Source organism: Chelonia mydas, chromosome 5 (assembly GCF_015237465.2).
Source record: "Chelonia mydas isolate rCheMyd1 chromosome 5, rCheMyd1.pri.v2, whole genome shotgun sequence".
NCBI lineage: Eukaryota > Metazoa > Chordata > Testudines > Cheloniidae > Chelonia > Chelonia mydas.
The window spans coordinates 6,020,982-6,041,595 of record NC_051245.2 but is presented as its reverse complement, the minus strand read 5'-3'; the positions used below and the strand labels follow the sequence as shown (position 1 = coordinate 6,041,595).

The 20,614-nt window shown below is 42.2% G+C and overlaps 1 protein-coding gene across 6 annotated transcripts in view; it reads right to left on the bottom strand.

The window, feature by feature from the left end:
• KIAA1328 (KIAA1328 ortholog) overlaps window positions 1–20,614 on the bottom strand; it is a 265,733-nt gene that overhangs the window by 11,723 nt on the left and 233,396 nt on the right. Inside the window, exon 11 of one of the 6 annotated variants that reach the window (XM_037902429.2) lies at window positions 16,309–16,366. The exons of the other annotated variants lie outside the window; for them this stretch is intronic. Coding sequence (XP_037758357.1) covers window positions 16,318–16,366 — 49 coding nt within the window. The 3' untranslated portion in view covers window positions 16,309–16,317. The remainder of the gene's footprint in view (window positions 1–16,308; window positions 16,367–20,614) is intronic. 6 annotated transcript variants of the gene reach the window in all.

Here is a 20,614-nt window from a genome sequence, read left to right as displayed (position 1 = left end):
GAACAAACTCTGCTAACGGAGCATTATCTGATCAAGAGAATGCTCCTTGCAGGTATTTAGTGTTTAATCCCATGAAAATAGTTTGCCCTGATTTGTCTAGGTGACATCAGACAGCATCTGGCTGGAGGCAACGGAGTTGATTCAGCATGTCTTGAACCTCACAAAGGCAATTTTCTCAACATTTACTGGTATCCGAATATTTAAAGGGACACTGCCAACTTGTTCAGACCCTGAAATATACCTTCTTCTAAAGAAAGCATGTGTGTCCCTGGTTAAAAAAATAAAAATAGGGTTCATTACTATTCATATGGCACTGCAGACTTGCACAACACTACTGTAAGGTGGGCTCACAGTGTTTGGAAATGTGTACTTAGAAAGTAATTACCAGTGGTTCACAATCAAGCTGGAAGGGCATATCGAGTGGGGTCCTGCATGGATCTGTCCTGGGTCTGATTCTATTCAATATCTTCATAAGTGATTTGGATAATGGCATAGAGAGTACACTTATAAAGTCTGCAAATGATACCAAGCTGGGAGGGGTTGCAAGCGCTTTGGAGGACAGGATTAGAATTCAAAATGACCTTGACAAACTGGAGAAATGATCTGAAATAAATAGGAGGAAATTCAATAAGGACAAATGCAAAGTATTACACTTGGGAAGGAGAAACCAATTGTACACATACAAAATGGGAAATGGCTGTCTAGGAAGGACTACTGCAGAAAAGGATCGGGGGTTATAAGTGGATCACAAACTAAATATGATTCAACAATATAACTTGCAAAACAAGCGAACATCACTCTGGAGCGTATTAGCAAGAATGTTATAAGCAACACACGAGAAGTATTTCTTCCATTCTGCTCAGCACCTGATAAAACCTCAACTGGAGTATTGTGTCCTGTTCTGGGCACCACACTTCAGGAAAGATGTGGACAAATTGGAGAAAGTCCAGAGAGCAACAAAAATGATTAAAGGTCTAGAAAACATGAGCTAGAAGGAAAGATTGAAAAAACTGGGTTTGGTTAGTCTGGAGAAGAGAAAACTGATGGTCCCAGTCTTCAAGTACATAAAAGGTTGCCATAAAGAAGAGGGAAAGAAATTCTTCTCCTTAACCACTGAGGACAGGACAAGAAGTAATGGGCTTAAATTGCAGCACGAAAGATTTAGATTAGACATTAGGAAAAACTTCGTAACTGTAAAGGTAATTAAGCTCTGGAACAAATTGCCTAGGGAGGTTGTGGAATCTCCATCACTGGAGGTTTTTAAGAGCAGGTTAGACAAACACTTGTCAGGGTTGGTCTAGATAATACTTAGTCCTGCCTCAGTGCAGGGGACTGGATCAGATGATCTGTTGAGATCCCTTCCAGTCCTACATTTCTATGATTCCATGATGTCAACAGCTGCAGAATGGAGTGCTCAAAACTCAGAAAATTTCAGCCATTCAAATTGCTCCTGCTGTCTTCACTTGCCAAAGCTGCACATTCTTGTGGCGCAAATTAATAGAAAACAGTAGCTTTACAGTTGCCATGTAACAATGGGAAAAAATTCACACATGCAACACGAAAGGGCCGCAGTGCCTTAGTAGCCTTAACCTGGAATTTCCCGACTTCTGGGTGTTTGACTGAGCAACCAAAGTGCTGCATCAGTGTTAGTTTTTTGCACAGAGTTTTCTATGGGGTTTCTCTCCTCCTCCCTTCCCCCCTCGCCCCCCACAGAAAGAAAGAACATTTTGGGGCGGAGGGCAGGAGTCAGACTTGCAAGGCTTCTCATTTCCCTTTTAAAGTTAGCATGAACTCAAGCTACTTATTTGCCACAATCACCTTCTTTTGGAAGCCGACTGACTGACTGTGTTATGGAGTCATGTGGGTAGAGCAGTCTCCATTCTCAGCCTGATTTCGACACTTCCCCGTGGACATTTTTCCACCCCTAACCTCTGTCAGACTAAAAATGTGCGTATTTCATCATGCTAGAGGAGAATTTGCTGAGAAAGTGTTACATTGATCAAACCAGCAGATAAGGACCATGGGTCTGGAAAAAATAGTGCTTTTTCACTTTTGGAAAGTTATTCTAGTGTTTCCCTTCTCTGTTCACAACACTCTGCTCAGTGTAAAAACTTAAAAATTGTTTATTATGACCGATAACTACAGCACAGACCTAGTTTTATTTTTTGTTGTCCTCAATCTTTAGTTATTTGGGGCCTGGTTTTCAGGGAATTGGGAGTCAGTGGGAGTTGCAAGGGCTCAACACTTCTGAAAACCAGGCCATAATTTCTTCTCAACAAATCTCTTAACCATTGGAAGCCTGAGATTATTATAAGCTCCATGAACTCTATGCAGGAGAGAACGCGCACAGGACTGGTGTGCAGGGCTCTAAGCAGCAGGAAGAAAAGACCTAGGAAAGAGGCCAGCTGTACGTGAACTCTGACGTAGACACTAGTGGAGTCTGTGCGACAGAGTTTATAATGGACACTCCACTGCCTGCATAGTTTATCAGCTCTGCACATTAAAGACAAAGGGTAAAACTTCAAAAGCACCTAAGCAACGAAGGCACGTGAGTTGCGTAGCCACTTTTGAACATTTTACCCAACCCTTTTGTCTTAAGTTTTGGGTTTTAATTAAATATTAAGGGTCTGGGGGAGTTTATAACCACCAAAGGTGGAGGATTTTCTTAGCCCATCACCGAGGTGACAAGAAATAACAATAAATTAATGACAGGTTTCAGAGTAGCAGCCGTGTTAGTCTGTATTCGCAAAAATAACAGGAGGACTTGTGGCACCTTCGAGACGAACACATTTATTTGAGCATAAGCTTTCGTGAACTACAGCATTCCACTGTATGCATCCACTGCATGCATCTGATGAAGTGAGCTGTAGCTCACAAAAGCTTATGCTCAAATAAATTTGTTAGTCTCTAAGGTGCCACAAGTACTCCTTTTCTTTTTTCAATAAATTAATATGATTCTTAACATTGTAAATTAAATGTTCAAATTTTAAATGAAAGAAGAAAATACTCCAAAAATAAAATAGTCTGACTGAGTGTCAAAAGGGAAGTACAATCACCCCATCACCTCCACTCCCCTCAGCCAACCCCTCTCCCTCCTTACTGGTCTGCTAGACTTTCATGGCCAGAACACTGGGAGAGTGTTTTATTTTGCTTTGTGCTTCACAAGTGAATCAGCAGGAACAATCTGGGATTTGCACAGCTGAAATGGACCCAAATGGGATTGCTGGTCTGGGAACAATAGGTTTGTACATTCACGGTACAGAGTCTGAGAAATCACTACGCAGTGATTATACAGATTTTTACATTCTCGCTAATCAAAGCTGCTGTCCAATCAGAGTACAGGGAATTACACACTATGGAGTTACTGAGAAACACCATGGTATGCAAAATTGACACCCAGATCCAATATGAATGCAGGAAACTGTGTATTGGAGGAGGAAAAAAACCCCAGAAGTTATGGAGTTGTAACTGTACTGCATCCTTCCACTCTGATCGGCTGAAACATTAAATACATTTAGATTATGGAATATGACATTGCATTTTGAATGTGTTACTGTCACCCATAGCCAGTAAAATATGTAATATTTCATGCACACAGTACAATATATAAAGTACACATTTAGCTGTATTATGTTTTTGTATTGCACTGTACAGTTTAACTAATAAAATCATTTGCTCCTGTCTGCAGAAAACAGCACAATCCCCCCCAAAATTTGATATTTGCTGGAGTCAGTAAAAATTTCCCTACTCGGCAAAATAACTAGATTTATTAGAGTCATAAACACTCTGGCAGTGAGATATATGTATATTTCCTTAAACAAGCAGTGTCACATATTATTTGATCATCATGTTCAGAGATATCTTTTCATTTACAGTCCCTGAAAATTTATTCTTTGACCATAAATGTCTAGAAAACACACAGAGCCTTTTCTACAAGGTGATGACATTTCAACAAAGCACACCAGCAATATGGCTTCAGAGATTAGTAGCTGTACAGGTTTACTTTTATTTAACTGCATGTATCCAATGCACCTGAGGTAAGTGGGAAAACGGGATACCGGGAGGAAACACAGGCAGGAACGTCTGTGAGGGGAGGGCTCCTGCCTCATACTGAGAAGGAGGGGCGATCAGCAGGTTATCTCAAGTGCTTATATACGAATGCACAAAGCCTTGGAAACAAGCAGGGAGAACTGGAGGTCCTGGTGATGTCAGGGAATTATGACGTGATTGGAATAACAGAGACTTGGTGGGATAACTCACATGACTGGAGTACTGTCATGGATGGTTATAAACTCTTCAGGAAGGACAGGCAGGGCAGAAAAGGTGGGGGAGTAGCACTGTATGTAAGGGAGCAGTATGACTGCTCAGAGCTCCGGTACGAAACTGCAGAAAAACCTGAGTGTCTCTGGATTAAGTTTAGAAGTGTGAGTAACAAGAGTGATGTAGTGGTGGGAGTCTGCTATAGACCACCGGACCAGGGGGATGAGGTGGATGAGGCTTTCTTCCGGCAACTCGCGGAAGCTACTAGATCGCATGCCCTGGTTCTCATGGGTGACTTTAATTTTCCTGATATTTGCTGGGAGAGCAATACAGCGGTGCATAGACAATCCTGGAAGTTTTTGGAAAGCGTAGGGGACAATTTCCTGGTGCAAGTGCTAGACGAGCCAACTAGGGGGGGAGCTTTTCTTGACCTGCTGCTCACAAACAGGGAAGAATTAGTGGGGGAAGCAAAAGTGGATGGGAATCTGGGAGGCAGTGACCATCAGTTGGTTGAGTTCAGGATCCTGACACAGGGAAGAAAGGTAAGCAGCAGGATACAGACCCTGGACTTCAGGAAAGCAGATTTCGACTCCCTCAGGGAGCGGATGGGTAGGATCCCCTGGGGGACTAACATGAAGGGGAAAGGAGTCCAGGAGAGCTGGCTGTATTTCAAGGAATCCCTGTTGAGGTTACAGGGACAAACCATCCCGATGAGTCGAAAGAATAGTAAATATGGCAGGCGACCAGCTTGGCTTAATGATGAAATCCTAGCGGATCTTAAACATAAAAAAGAAGCTTACAAGAAGTGGAAGGTTGGACATATGACCAGGGAAGAGTATAAAAATAGTGCTCGGTCATGTAGGAATGAAATCAGGAGGGCCAAATCGCACCTGGAGCTGCAGCTAGCAAGAAATGTCAAGAGTAACAAGAAGGGTTTCTTCAGGTATGTTGGCAACAAGAAGAAAGCCAAGGAAAGTGTGGGCCCCTTACTGAATGAGGGAGGCAACCTAGTGACAGAGGATGTGGAAAAAGCTAATGTGCTCAATGCTTTTTTTGCCTCTGTCTTCACTAACAAGGACAGCTCCCAGACTGCTGCGCTGGGCATCGCAACATGGGGAGTAGATGGCCAGCCCTCTGTGGAGAAAGAAGTGGTTAGGGACTATTTAGAAAAGCTGGACGTGCACAAGTCCATGGGGCCGGACGAGTTGCATCCGAGAGTGCTAAAGGAATTGGCGGATGTGATTGCAGAGCCATTGGCCATTATCTTTGAAAACTCGTGGCGAACAGGGGAAGTCCCAGATGACTGGAAAAAGGCTAATGTAGTGCCAATCTTTAAAAAAGGGAAGAAGGAGGATCCTGGGAACTACAGGCCAGTCAGCCTCACCTCAGTCCCCGGAAAAATCATGGAGCAGGTCCTCAAGGAATCAATCCTGAAGCACTTACACGAGAGGAAAGTGATCAGGAACAGTCAGCATGGATTCGCCAAGGGAAGGTCATGCCTGACTAACCTAATCGCCTTCTAAGATGAGATTACTGATTCTGTGGATGAAGGGAAAGCAGTGGATGTATTGTTTCTTGACTTTAGCGAAGCTTTTGACACGGTCTCCCACAGTATTCTTGTCAGCAAGTTAAAGAAGTATGGGCTGGATGAATGCACTGTAAGGTGGGTAGAAAGTTGGCTAGATTGTCGGGCTCAACGGGTAGTGATCAATGGCTCCATGTCTAGTTGGCAGCCGGTGTCAAGTGGAGTGCCCCAGGGGTCGGTCCTGGGGCCGGTTTTGTTCAATATCTTCATAAATGATCTGGAGGATGGTGTGGATTGCACTCTCAGCAAATTTGCGGATGATACTAAACTGGGAGGAGTGGTAGATACGCTGGAGGGCAGGGATAGGATACAGAGGGACCTAGACAAATTGGAGGATTGGGCCAAAAGAAACCTGATGAGGTTCAATAAGGATAAGTGCAGGGTCCTGCACTTAGGACGGAAGAACTCAATGCACAGCTACAGACTAGGGACCGAATGGCTAGGCAGCAGTTCTGCGGAAAAGGACCTAGGGGTGACAGTGGACGAGAAGCTGGATATGAGTCAGCAGTGTGCCCTTGTTGCCAAGAAGGCCAATGGCATTTTGGGATGTATAAGTAGGGGCATAGCGAGCAGATCGTGGGACGTGATCGTTCCCCTCTATTCGACATTGGTGAGGCCTCATCTGGAGTACTGTGTCCAGTTTTGGGCCCCACACTACAAGAAGGATGTGGATAAACTGGAGAGAGTCCAGAGAAGGGCAACAAAAATGATTAGGGGTCTGGAACACATGACTTATGAGGAGAGGCTGAGGGAACTGGGATTGTTTAGTCTGTGGAAGAGAAGAATGAGGGGGGATTTGATAGCTGCTTTCAACTACCTGAAAGGGGATTCCAAAGAGGATGGCTCTAGACTGTTCTCAGTGGTAGCTGATGAGAGAACGAGGAGTAATGGTCTCAAGTTGCAGTGGGGGAGGTTTAGGTTGGATATTAGGGAAAACTTTTTCACTAGGAGGGTGGTGAAACACTGGAATGCGTTACCTAGGGAGGTGGTAGAATCTCCTTCCTTGGAAGTTTTTAAGGTCAGGCTTGACAAAGCCTTGGCTGGGATAATTTGATTGGGGATTGGTCCTGCTTTGAGCAGGGGGTTGGACTAGATGACCTCCTGAGGTCCCTTCCAACCCTGATATTCTATGATTCTATGATATAAAAAGTTTATTTTCATATCTCTACTTGAATTCTCAACACAAACCTCCAAGTGATTTACTAATGTTACATGAATTGCCTTTGGATTAGAGTAGGTTTTGAAACCTGGAGGCACAATATTATACTACTACTTTGTATTTCTAAGCACTATCCATCTCCAAGCACTTTACAAATGTTAACTAAAGTTACTAATACTCCGGGAAGGTGATGGGTCCATTTCACAGAAAGGGAAACTAAAGTTTAAACAGTTTAACTACAAATGCCTAATGTTATACAGAGAATATCAGTTCCCGAAGCCTCACAGAAATAATTTAACATAGGAGGGCTTTCAGGGTTCCCACCCCACTCTGAACTCTACAGTACAGATGTGGGGACCCGCATGAAAGACCCCCTAAGCTTATTTCTACCAGCTTAGGTTAAAAACTTTCCCAAGGCACAAATTCTTCCTTGTCCTTGGAACGGTATCGCTGCCACCACCAAGCGAGTTAGAGAAAGATTTAGGAAAAGGACCACTTGGAGTTCCTGTTTCCCCAAAATATCCCCCCAAGCTCCTTCACCCCCTTTCCTGGGGAGGCTTGAGAGTAAGTGAGCACAGACCAAACCCTTGATTTTTAGGACACTAAAAACCCCAATCAGATTCTTAAAAACAGAACTATTATAAAGAAAAAAAAGTAAAAGAAGCACCTCTGTAAAATCAGGATGGAAGGTAATTTTACAGGGTAATAAGATTTAAAACACAGAGGATTCCCCTCTAGGCAAAACTTTAAAGTTACAAAAAACAGGAATAAACGTGCCGCTTAGCATAGGGAAAATTCACAAGCTAAAACAAAAGATACTCTAACGCATTTCCTTGCTATTACTTACTATTTCTGTAATTTTAAATGTATCATTCAGTAGGAGCTGCATTACTTGCTTGGTCTCTCTCTTTGTCTTGGAGAGAACAACAAAGAGCACAAACAAAATCCTTTCCCCCCAGACTTGAAAGTATCTTCCTTCCCCATTGGTCCTTCTGGTCAGGTGCCAACTAGGTTAATGGAACTAATTAACCCTTTACAGGTAAAGGAGGGATTTTATGCTACCCTTAGCTGTATGTTTATGACAAGAGAAACAAAAGCCACCTCCTTGGTGGGAAAAAGAATAGATAAAGATGTTCAACAGTCCAAGCAATCTACTCACTAACCCTACTGTCAGAGGTGATGGCAGCTAGGGCATATATCTTTACTGCAGAGTCAGCCCAGATGATTGGCACCGTGGTCTGATCACCAAGTTAGCCTAACTGGGACGCAAGCCGCCACATTACAAAGCCTTACCTGAGTTACTGGTCCGGCATGCCCTCATGGATGTCACTAGTCTTCTGGGGGGCCTATCTGATGGTTCTTTGGGCTGCTGTCAGCTGAATCACTCTGTGATTCTTTCCCAGTGGATTGTGGGAGAGCTTCTGTCTTTCTGGGCACATGGGGGAATTGTGGAAGGCATTGGAGGATTATCAGAACCTGAGTGGTTTAGCCCGTGTCCTCACTGCAAAAAGTGCAGGTTACCAGCCTGAGTGAAAGCAGAGCTCAGGCTTAAACTGTCCCCCCATCCCAAAGCCAGGCCAGCTAACCTGGAGTTGAGCCCATCACTGACTCGCTGAGATATTTGTGTGTGTGTGGATGGAAGAGTCAGGGACACCATGTAAGTAAGAGCCCAGAAAACTCAGCAGTGAAGACATATCAAAGAGGACAAGAGCAGCTTTAGGGGAGCTTGCCATTTGGGTTTGAATCAATGGCCTGAGAACCATGCAAATGACAATGGGAAAAACAAATGTGAAAGCAGGATGTTAAAACTTCAGAGATTTAAACAAATTAGAAACAAGGCAGGCTCTGAGATCCCCAGGCATCCCTGTCTGCTGACTCCCAGGATTCTGAAATAGGAGACAAGCACATGTATGATTTTAGTCTATGGACTGAAAGGCCAAGGCAGTGAAAAAAGGATTGCAGGCAAAGGGAAAGTGCTGGTTTCTATGGAACCTCTTGAGTGACTGTGTATCTTTTACTTCTGGATAGTCGGAGACACTCCCCAGACTCTCCATTCGTTGCAGGAGTTGGAAAGACGACAACAATGCAATATTTATTTCACATGACATCTGCTTTGGTAGTGTAGGGTGCTGGTACCCACTGTATATTTTCCGAATACATGTCAGTGTATTTTAGCTCTCGAGCTACATGAGCAGGCTTCAGAATATTTTCTATGTAATTAAAAAAAGATCTGAGCCTTTTATTTAAAATACATCACACAATTTATTTGCATAGTGTCCTTAGTGAGAGCATCCCAGAGTGCTGTAAAACCAACACCTACATAATAGAAAGCTTACAATATCAGATACGTTTCATGATACTCTCTAAGGCAATATTCATACAATCACAAGCTCAAGGAGGAAAAGACCTGTTAGATCATCCAGATATCTCCCTGCCCATGGAGAACGGTTCCGTACAGTATGCTTCCTAGAATTTGCCCCGAGCAGTGGGGTTCTCACTATTTTGCTTAGGAGGCCATTCAAGAGCCAAATACATCTCACCCTATCATGACTGTTATTATTTATGTAGATGTTAGTAGAGCACCTAGAGGCTCCGATCAGGATTGGGGACTCACTGTACAAACATTTGTAAGAGTTTACAGTTTAATTAGACAAGTCAGACAAAGGGAGGTGGGGAATGGATGTGACACAGAAGCAGAGTGATCAGAGTTGTGTGGGGTAAACACCATGTTAGTTCCATGAGTTTTTCCTTTTCAATTTGCGAGAGGGGAAAGGTGTTTTTCTGTGTGTTGGTGTGCACACACTCAGTCAGGAAGTTTTTCTTTATAGGCAGCTTAAGTCGAAGCAAAAGTTTTCCCTTTCTTAACTTCACCCCTTCATTTCTCATAGTTACAGATCCTTGTGCAATACTTAGAAACTCATCTCCTTCTCTAGTGTTACACCCTTCAAATATTTGAATATTATGTCCCCCCGTCAACCTAAGTCATCACTTATCCAAGCTAGACATATTTTAATCTTTTCTCATAAATCAATCCCTCAAGCCTCGTGATAATTTTTTATTGCTCTTCTCTGAGCTTCCTCTAATTCGTCAATATCTTTCTGGTAGCATGGCATCCAGAACTGAATACAATGTTCCCAAGGTATGGTCACACCAGAGCTGTTAGGAGGACAATCTGCTCTGGGCCATATGATGAAATGTCTTTGCAGCCCAAAATTGCACTGGCTCTTTTTGTAGCCATCACCTCACTCTGCAAAACCCTGTCTAATTTGTATCTATTGATACATCTGAGCAGAATACATCATTGTATGTCATAAAACCTGACACACAACTCCAACAGAAACACTAGCTCACATTCAGTGTGGTCACTGGCAATAACAATCCCATCAGAGACAACAGTTCTTTGCAGGATCAGGCATGGAGTAGGGAGGGAAGAAATAGACTTTTATAATAGTGTCATGCCCTTGGCTAACCGAACTGGCCATGCTTGGCACATTTATCACGCTGAAGAGTTTGCCCCATCAATAGGAGTGTTGAAGAGACCTTGATCCTGAAACTGGCTGAGTGGTGTTGGTATGTTCCTGGCCCACTGCAGACAGAACAGTATCGGTGCAATAAAGGACAAAGGGCTCAACAGAGCGTCCCAAAGACCTCTGCCCTGGGTCCGGGCTGATTAGTCAGTCTCATTTTTCTTGGTGCTCAGCACTGGTTCATCTAAGGAAGCATCCAATTGGCTGTCATTACTGAAAGTGTTTGCTACCACTTCCCCGGTGTAACAAACGACCCATTGTCATTTTCACTTAACCAGGAAAGAGCACTGCATCTCCTCCCTATCGCCCTTCATGTCCTCCCGCCCCTTTCTCTGTTTTTCTACTTCCTTGCTCCTATGACTCAACTCCTCCCATCTCCTGCTCACCCCAGCCCTCATTCTAAAACATAAAAACAAACCAGACAAAAAACAGTGGGACTTACATGGAGTTTGGCAACCATCTCAGTGATCGTTCTGCTTGAGTTGTCCTTTCCCCCATATGCTTTCTCTCGTCTATTTAGACTGAAAGTTCTGCATGGTACGAACTGTGTGTGTTTGTACAGTGCCTAGCACAATGGGACCCTAATCTTGACGGTAATATAAACATTTAATAATACTACTTTGTACTTCATAGAGTACTTAGCAAGTTGTCTGAAGAGCAGTAAACAACACCCCAGCAAGTTGTTTTCATACTGGGCTTCACCATTCACTGTTCCAAATGAGACTAAGCCACTATTGTCTTTTCTACATCTCATCTATTCCTTCATCCCCTCTTTATCTCTCTCATTTTCCATTCCTTGCCACCCTTACAGACTCATTCTCACCAATCTTTTGCTTTTACAACCTTATCCCCAACCAGTCATTCCCCCATGTCAATCTCTATCTCACTAAGCCATTAAGAAATAAATGTTTAGAAAAAATAAGAACTGAGCAGACAGACCAGGTGCAGAAGCACCAATGTTCACTCATGATTTTACACACGTAACCCTTCTCCATCCCCCTGTCCTTTCCTTTGTTTTTGGCTTCTCTTTTCATGGTCCCTCTCTCTCTTTTGAGTACCAATCTTTTTGGGGGCAGCGGTGGCCTTTTACTTCGCTGAACAGTGCCTACAACTTTAAGGATGCTAAATAAAAATAACCTCAGCATCGCATTTTAAAGGATTTCATACAGGTTACAAAGCGTTAGCTAATATTTTCCAAATGTGCTTGCTTAATGGCACCTACATAAGAACAGCCCGATTTTCAGAGGTGCTGGGCACATGCAGTACCCATTGACTTCAATCATCATTTACATGGATTAACACTCTGCCTTTCTTCACAAGTTCAGTCCAAATTCTTAGCCAGCCATAGAAATAATAAATCAGCTTTTTTGCTTCAACAGGTACAGTCATCGGAAGATCTGTGCAGTCTTAGGTCATTTAGTCACTGAACTGTGATCCTTCACTGAATGTCTAACCATTGTGGGCAAGAAATGTTATTAGCTGGGCAAGATTTAAGACCTCATTATACAGAGATACAAGATCTGGATGCAGATCTTGAATAGACATAGGGCGACATCCTGCCCCACTGAAGTCAATGGGAGCTTTGACATTGACTTCAGTGGAGCCAGGATTCTCCCTATTATGTCTTAATTTTCTGCGTTAGGGTGCATAAGTATTGCAGCCTTTCTACCTTTTTATACCAGCACAATTGAAAATGAAGCGTCATCTGAAAGTTTCTCCCCCTGCCCCATGAAATATTTTACATATAGTCTAATGGAACACCTAAACTAACACAAACTGCGACCGCTGCTTTACACTATTCTTCCTCTTGCTGAACAGTTTAATTTCTTCTGCTGTGACTTGGGAGTGTTTTATAGTGGAATCAGGCAGTCAAATCCTTCTGTTCCCTTAATTATCTCTGCCCTGTCAGCTACATCACTAAAAAACAAGTTACGATTACACAGTTCAGATACCCATAAACACTAGGCTGCGATAATATAATGTCCTGTGTTACTGGCTTTGTGGAAAGAGCTGTTTCAGGGAGGTTTAAAAAGATTTAAATAAGCCCAGCACTTTTAAATGTCTGAAAATCTGAAGATATCTTAACTATTCTTCAATATCTTAATCATTCTGTGGAATCATGATCTGGTATAATGGCCACTTTAAGTGAAAGGTTTGCTGCTCTGCGCAGTTGCTACTTCCTATTAATTGTGAATTAAAGCATAATTTAGCATGGCTGCATGCCAGCATGACAAGTAAAATTTGCAGACACTCACTCCAGTTGAACAGGGGAAAAGGCACTTAAAGATGCCTTTAAGTAACAGAAAGTCACTCAGCAAGCTGTACTTTAAAACTAATAGCCGAGCTTCAAGTTGACAAACTGACATGGATTAAGAACAGAACTGATGAAACAAAAAGGAAAAGTGCTTGCCTTCTGAATCTTACAGGGCAGAAGTGATGCTTGGTTATCGTTCTATTAGCATGCACTTTGGAGAGTTCAGGGCAGGTCCGGATACACATTCATTCCATTTTATGCTGCACATTACTGAAAACACAGTTGGCATAAATAATTCATAAATGCTTTGTCTGAAACTTAAGAGTCCAAAATGCCACATGGTTTTCAACTTTATTGCTGTTTGGTCTTTAGAACAGAAATAGACAACGGATGGATGAACCAGGCAACCCTGATAAGAACCCATCACTTAGAATTACACACTGGAGGTAAGAATGAACATCTTCTAGCTTCAGATCCATGGAACAGTGCAGCCTTGGAGATAGCCACACACATGCTTATGTTAGCAGTCAGCTGTCATGGAACAGGGCAAGAAAGGGCAGGGGAGTGGGAAGAGTGCTCCCTTGGATGCTGGAAAGACCTCGATATAAAATAAAAGTATGTACTCAAAAAACGAATGCTTTGGTATTTTCAGTTAATGGGATGGGTACACCTCAGATGGAATTTGGGGCAGGAGAGGAGACTCACAAACAGAAGACATGGTGAGAAACCAACCAGATTTAAACAATGCATTAGAAGTTTTGAGGAATTACTGTATGGAGTGTAGTAGTAAGCAAAGAGTACTAAGAACGCACTGCTTTTTGATAAACCCATTTCCTGATCACACAGTACATCACATGTGTCATTCACCCCGGCACTGCTCCAGATTTTTCACCAGCGTCACTTCATCATTGTTACTGTTGTAATACTAGTAAGAAACTGGAGCAATGCAGTGGAGAATAAGGCCTTGTGTGTCTACAGTGTATTATCTGTGCTAGATGGCCCCATCCTGCATGGAGCAGAGTGCCTTCAACTTCCACTGAAGTGACGGTGTTCTGCGCTTTGCTGGATAGGGCCCTTAGACTGTATGTTCCTTGTGATGCTACATCTCACTGATGATGGATCTGATGTGTGCTTCAGGCTCACTCACCCTTTTTAAAAACAAAAATATTTAAAAATAATTAAAACTCAGCTCAGACAGCAGCTGCTTTTCAGTGAGATCCCATCCCCCACTCTTCTACTCACCTTCCAGTGGGCTGAGAGGGGCACAAGGACTTCCATGTGACTTACCAAAAGAAACCATTTGTGTTTAATTGGCTGGATTGGAACAGAGAATTTTCTTCCTTTCCAGCTCTTTACTTGATCTTAGAGCCTCCAGCAGTTTTCCCTTAGAGCAAGTGTCTGAACTAAACTAATGCCCACTGGACACCACATGGCCTGGAGCTGTGGCAGTGAACACAGAACCCCTAGAGGAACAGCATTCTGTTACATAAGTTCTGACAAACTCTCAGATGTGTACTCTATTATACAGGACTATGGACTAAAGGCAGTTCCATTCCTCTCCATCTGGGCTGCAGAGGTATAATTATAGCCATAGAAATCAACCAGGTACCACCAGCACAGTGTAAGACAGCGTGTTAGAAAGGAGTCAAAGGGGGACACAACAGGGCTAGCGAGGAGTCACATGGTGAGCATGAGAACTCACGATAGGGCAAAACAGACCAGCAGACTTGACATGGCATTATAAGGTACCCTTAGAACAAGCCAGCAGTAAAGCCTGGAGTGTAGGGTACTTGCGCCAGGCTCCCCTGGGCTGTAGGCATTACATTCTAACAACCTATTTCAAAAACTGTACACAGGTGGTAGGTGTCACACTGAGATAAAATACCTGCTTTTTGCAGCTGAACAGATGGGTATGGAAGAGAAGTTTTAGTCTGTTAATTCCCAGCAATAACTAGTAAAGGCGTTCTTGGGCTCCTTGGGATTACTTTTCTAAAACCATACACCTGTCGATACCCTGCACTTCTGTCACGCACTACCTGGTATCACGGATACGCTACAAAAAAATTAAGTAAGGATCTGAGTGGCTCAAGAGACTGGTATTAAGCTGCTCACTTCCAGGTTGCTTATTTGAATCCAACCCAGGCTGGAAGTGACCAAAAGTTGCTCCCAGCTACTGTGTGATGGGTTATTAAAATGAAATGGCAAGGCTCAGTAGATGTGTTCTCACCACAAAAACCACCACAACTGACAACCTTATTGGTGGCAACAGCAGAGGCCAAAGACTGAATGAATAATTAATGGATGTTCTTCTAGCACCAATGCCCACTTAATTTTATACAGAAAACTCAAAGGAAACAGATCTTTTAACTTACAAAAAAACCTCAAAAACCAATACAAAATGAATGCGACCCAGGGACTTACCCTTCTATGCAACAACATGAAAAGAGTGCACGCAAGACAGTGAAGTCTGCAGGGCGTGAAATTAAAAATTTCACACAGATACAATGAAGTAATGATACAATGTTACAACCTTGGCACAAAAATCTTCTGGTTTGAGGAAAGTCAGTGTCGTGTGATGTTACGGTTTGTGCCCCAGTAGAAATGGCTTGCTGTTGAAAAGTCCATATAACAAAACATAAAGAGATGAAGCAAGGGAATGTTTGGACAGTTAAAAGGGGGGGCTATATGTTCTACCCATTTAGGCATTTCTGAGGTACCCATCACTGTCATATCTAATTGCCATGTTATACTGAAGAAATGGCAAACTACTCTCTCACATCTAGGAGGTAAGATACGATTGGGGAACAAGTAAAAGGAGATTTGTTCCTAAGGGTCTTGAGGTTTGGGGTCTCTCTCATCAGACCAGTCTGCTATTTTGACTCTGAATCCTTCAAGTCTACCAAAATGGTGCGGGAGTGTAGTCTTCAAGTTCCAAGTGTATGCATGAGAATAAGGATACACCCAACAATTACAAAGCATCAAGCAAGAATTGGGATGCAAGGCACTTGGGGTGATGCTCAGCAATCCTTGCAGGAACTGCTTCACCAGCCACAGGTCAGAAAGGAAAGGAATGCTGGAATACTGAGTACATCCTGGTTTCCTTAACTGAGACAGTGCCCCCTGTTGGAACAAACTGCTCAGTACTTTAAGCTCCCAGGGAGTTCCCAATAGATCCATGTGCAGACACATGGGTTCAAGATTGGGTCTGGTGCAACACTGAATTATCAGTCAATGTGCACAGTGTAGAAAGCATTTTACTTCCAAGAGTGAGAAAAATGTTTCCAAAGTCACAAATTGTAAAGCTGCTCATCAGTTATGTTTCAGAGATATCTGATAAATTGACAGACACACAAACACCCTACAAAATGCATTCATGGCTCTGAATCGTAAGGAATAAAATTGGAATTCAGCACTACTACTCAGCTGAAAGCAGTATCTCTTGATCACAGGCACAGGAAGTTACAAACACAAGTACTACTGGCAATGTGAGTTGTGTGCAGAACTCACCCTTCTGGAAATTTACCTGAAAAAATCAGTCCAACGGTGCAAAGGTCATTTCTGACATGGCATGTTTCACCCTACTGATCCAAGACGGAACACATGGGGAAATGTATAGAAGAATGTGACTTACTTTTGCCTTTTACACACTTAATAAAATCTTCAAGTCTTCAGCTTATTACATTTTTAAAAATTTGACTCATTTCATTCCAGTAATTTCATTAGATTACAGTTCTACATCTTTATTAAAAAATCATCAAAACTGAAATGTTTCAATAAACCCAATTTTGGTTTTAAGTAGTAAAAGCAGATTCAATGCAGATTAAGCAAAAATGAAAGTTAAAAGTATAATAGTATTAGAATCTTTGAGAACCTTTTCTGCAAGATTCCCTAAACACACAGGAAATATTACAGGTGACTTTGGAATTCTGCTTTTAAATTTATTGATTTTACAAAAAAAATTAAACTATTCAAGACATATACATTTTAGGAGGCTGCTCTCATTAACTATTTTAGACATGTTTACATTAATATAAAGTCCTCTAAAATTTATGAATAGTAAGAGCCACTGGAAAAAGAACAACATAAGATACTGTGCTAGTTACAAAACACAAAGGTACTCCGTGTCAGGCAGAAACTAAACAATCACAATTAGTAAATTGCTTTATATTCCTTTATATTTGTGCTTCCAAGTCATCACATTGTTTCCAGAGCAGTCAAAGTAAAAACAATAGTTTTACTTTTTCTTTGTGACCTTCAGTAAAAATGTACCAACTGATCAGAATCATAAAATACATCTGAATTATTATTACATAAACCTCAGAACTGACAAGGATAGAGAAGCGTGTATGTTACACTCAGTAATCTAAGTTCCTGAAATAATGAGATAAACCAGTGTCTGCGATTAAATGTGGAATGTGTGATATCGGGGGGAGGAGGGGATATTTTGTTTTGCTTAAGAAGCTGAACTGAATACTGATGAGATAACTTGAGAACCCCAGTCACAGTGTGTGACAAAAACAAATTTACCCAAGAGTGTATGTTTTTGAATAGGACCATCTGATTTAGGAAGAGAAACAGAATCAGTCACATCCTGAGGTGGAAATTGATGGATTCAGCTTAAACAAAGAATAACCACAAGTTGACATAACAAATCTCCTTGCCACAGCTGGAGGTGGGGCTAAAGGGGACTATGCTCTCATCTATTCCTAAAGTTCCCTTCAAATTTGTACCAAGCATTGGAAGACATGTTGTATGATTCAATCCTCAAGAAACACTGAAAGCATCTAATACAAAGATTTAACTACCTTAAACAGTTCTCCAGATTTTCAGCATGCTATGCAATGCAACATTGTCATGAATAATAGCAGATGTCTGAGTGTGCAGAGATGTATTCTTAGTATCTATTTCATTATCTTTTTCTTGAAGAGTTGGAGCCTGATTCTCTTGTCATTTGGCCCTAGTGTAACTTCATTTTCTTCAGTGACGTTATTCCTGATATACATCATTGTCAGCATATGGAGCTTTAGATTTTGATTTTTTCACATAAGATACTTCTATCCCAAGAACATTAAGAGATGAATGCATATTTCCCAAAATATTCTCCGTCCTATTAAGAACCATAGACAAAGACTGAGGATACACTAACTAAAGGAAGTAAAACCAGACTGAGAAACAAAACCAAAACAAATAAATAAACAAAAAGACAGCCCTGCCCCCCCCCCCCAAACCCCCACCCCTTTGTTTTAAAGTTAGGAGGATGGAAAATTTCTCCTGATTTAGACACTATCATATTTCCTACAATCTCTGTTATTCTCTGGAAATTCTTCATTGGGGAGGATTTTGCCCTCATGGTTAGCCATCAACACCTGGCCTTGATTATTCAAGTAACTAAAATCACCTACTTTTATTCATTCATTGTTTCAAGGCATCTCTAGCTGCCCAGCCAAGTATAAAAGAAAAAGACCTAATATAATATATGACTACCTATGAAAAAGTAAAGCTTAATGCTTTTTCTTACTTGCTAAGGAAACAGGAATATCCCCTGATAAGAGCAATCAAATGACAAGGGGCTAATGTGGCCAAATAGAAGCACATGCTAAACTCATCCTTACAAAACCAAACAAAACAAATGCCTATCCCAGAAAAATCTCCACTACAGTAGAACCTCAGAGTTATGAACACCAGAGTTACGAACAGACCAGTCAATCACATGCCTCATTTGGAACCAGAAGTACGCAATCAGGCAGCAGCAGAGACAAAAATAAATAAAAAGCAAGTACAGTACAGTACTGCGTTAAACATACTACTAAAAAAATAAATAAAGGGAAAACTGCATTTTTCTTCTGTATAGTAAAAATTTCAAAGCTGTATTAAGTCAATGTTCACAGTTGTAAACTTTTGAAAGATCAAAGTTTTGTTCGGAGTTACGAACAACCTCCATTCCTGAAGGGTTCGTAACTCTGAGGTTCTCCTGTATGTAATTCCACCTGTTATTAAAGCATAGTTTTGCCCTAGTCTCGATGTCACAACTGGGTGGGGAGGGATAGAGGGAACCACAATGGGCAGCACCTCTGTGTGCTCCCTGCATCAGCAAAATTCTATAATCAGACTTCAAATTTCCTCTGCGGCTTTGTGGGTCCCAGCTAATGAGAACACCTGGTGGTAGAGAAGGGCCCAGCGGCCATCTCAAGTATTGGAAACATTGCCTTCACCTTAAACTCTGTTGTTCCCACCCACCGATGATGTCACTCTTGGGAGGGGCTTGCCACAGCAGGGGCAACTCTCACCTCTCTCTCAGACCTCCTTTGTTAACATCATCAAGTATGTTCCGGTAGCCCTGGACATAATCAGGATCAGGCCCTCTTGTGACAGGTGCCGTACACACATCCCATCTCTTCACCAAAGAGCTCACTCTCTAAGAATCCACTAGAACCCAATGATTTGTAACAGGAAAAATTACTTATGCTTCTTTTACATCAGTCCTGTGGTCATGCTGCATTTAGACTAGCCCTGCCTTCATACTTACCAACTCATAATTAAAATATGATAAAGGAAGTCAAAATACAAATAGATGAGCTTAGTTGTGGTGCTGCTATTCAAAAGAGAGTGAAACTAAGTATGGCAATGTGTAATTTACTGTCTGGCTGATAGGGGGTTTGGGGATTTCAAGACATAAGAACAGAGCAAAATGGTTCATCACTACGTCAGCAATCTCCCCTCCCCCTGAATTCCCTTGTGAAAGACATTGCTATCCATGGCAAATTATTTTTATTACAAAGTTAGAGCACTTCTACTGTAAGGATGGCAGGAGCAGTGAGTCCACACCGGAATAGGCAGGGAACACACTCTCTTTTGGGCATCCCCTAACAGCTGCAGGTCCCAAGGGCCCTTGCTACCTAGCTAAATGGGGGAGGAAGAGTAGGATCTCTCAGGAGCACAGCCGGACCATAGGGGCAGAATCTCCTCTCCCTGGTAGGAGCATCTTTCACAGATCTTTGAACATGAGTGATATTTAGCTTGAGCTCCTCCTGCACAATCTTTCACTGTTGGCCCTCTAAACACAGGATGACAGAATGCAATTGAAAAAAGCATGGAGGATTCACCAAGAAATAATGAAGGAGTGGCCACGGTGCTAGGAGGAGAACCGGGACAAGACATTGTCATCACAGCCGAAGAAGGATGAGGTGTAGTGAAAGAGAGTACGATTGACAATGCCAGAGGCAGCAGAGAGGTCAAGGAGGAGGAGGATGGAGTAGCGGCCTTAAAATTTGTCCAAGTAGAGACTGCGAGAAACCTAGATGAGTGGAGTGATGGGGGTGAGGATCCAGAACTCCATTGGAGGAGAGGAACTTGAGCCAGGAAAGGCAGTGAAGGAAAGAAGAAAGATGGGACGGTACTGGAGAGGCAGCCGTTGCTTCGGAATGGGGTTTTTTGATGTTAGGCGAAAGCAGAGCATGGGGAGGAGCCAGAGGACAGGGAGTACTTCTCTTTGTTTCATTGTTCTAAGTCGCTCGCTGTTTGGTTACACACACAAATGGGAACTAGACTGAAAGCACTAAACTGATTTTCACCTTTGACCTAACATGGGATTTGGAGTGAGTAGGAAAGGCCAGTGCAAGAAACATACAGTGCATAAGAATGGTGTCATCTTATGAAGCAGACCAAAAGGGTTAAGTCAGCTTTGTAATATGATTTGTACTCTACTTTCCTCTGCTTATTATTACTTTCAAACCATAATCAACTTATTGTCACACCACTGAGCGATGGAAACCTTTCCAGCTACTTCAAAAATTGACAAGGTTTCTGTTGCACGGAACAATCCCAAAAGA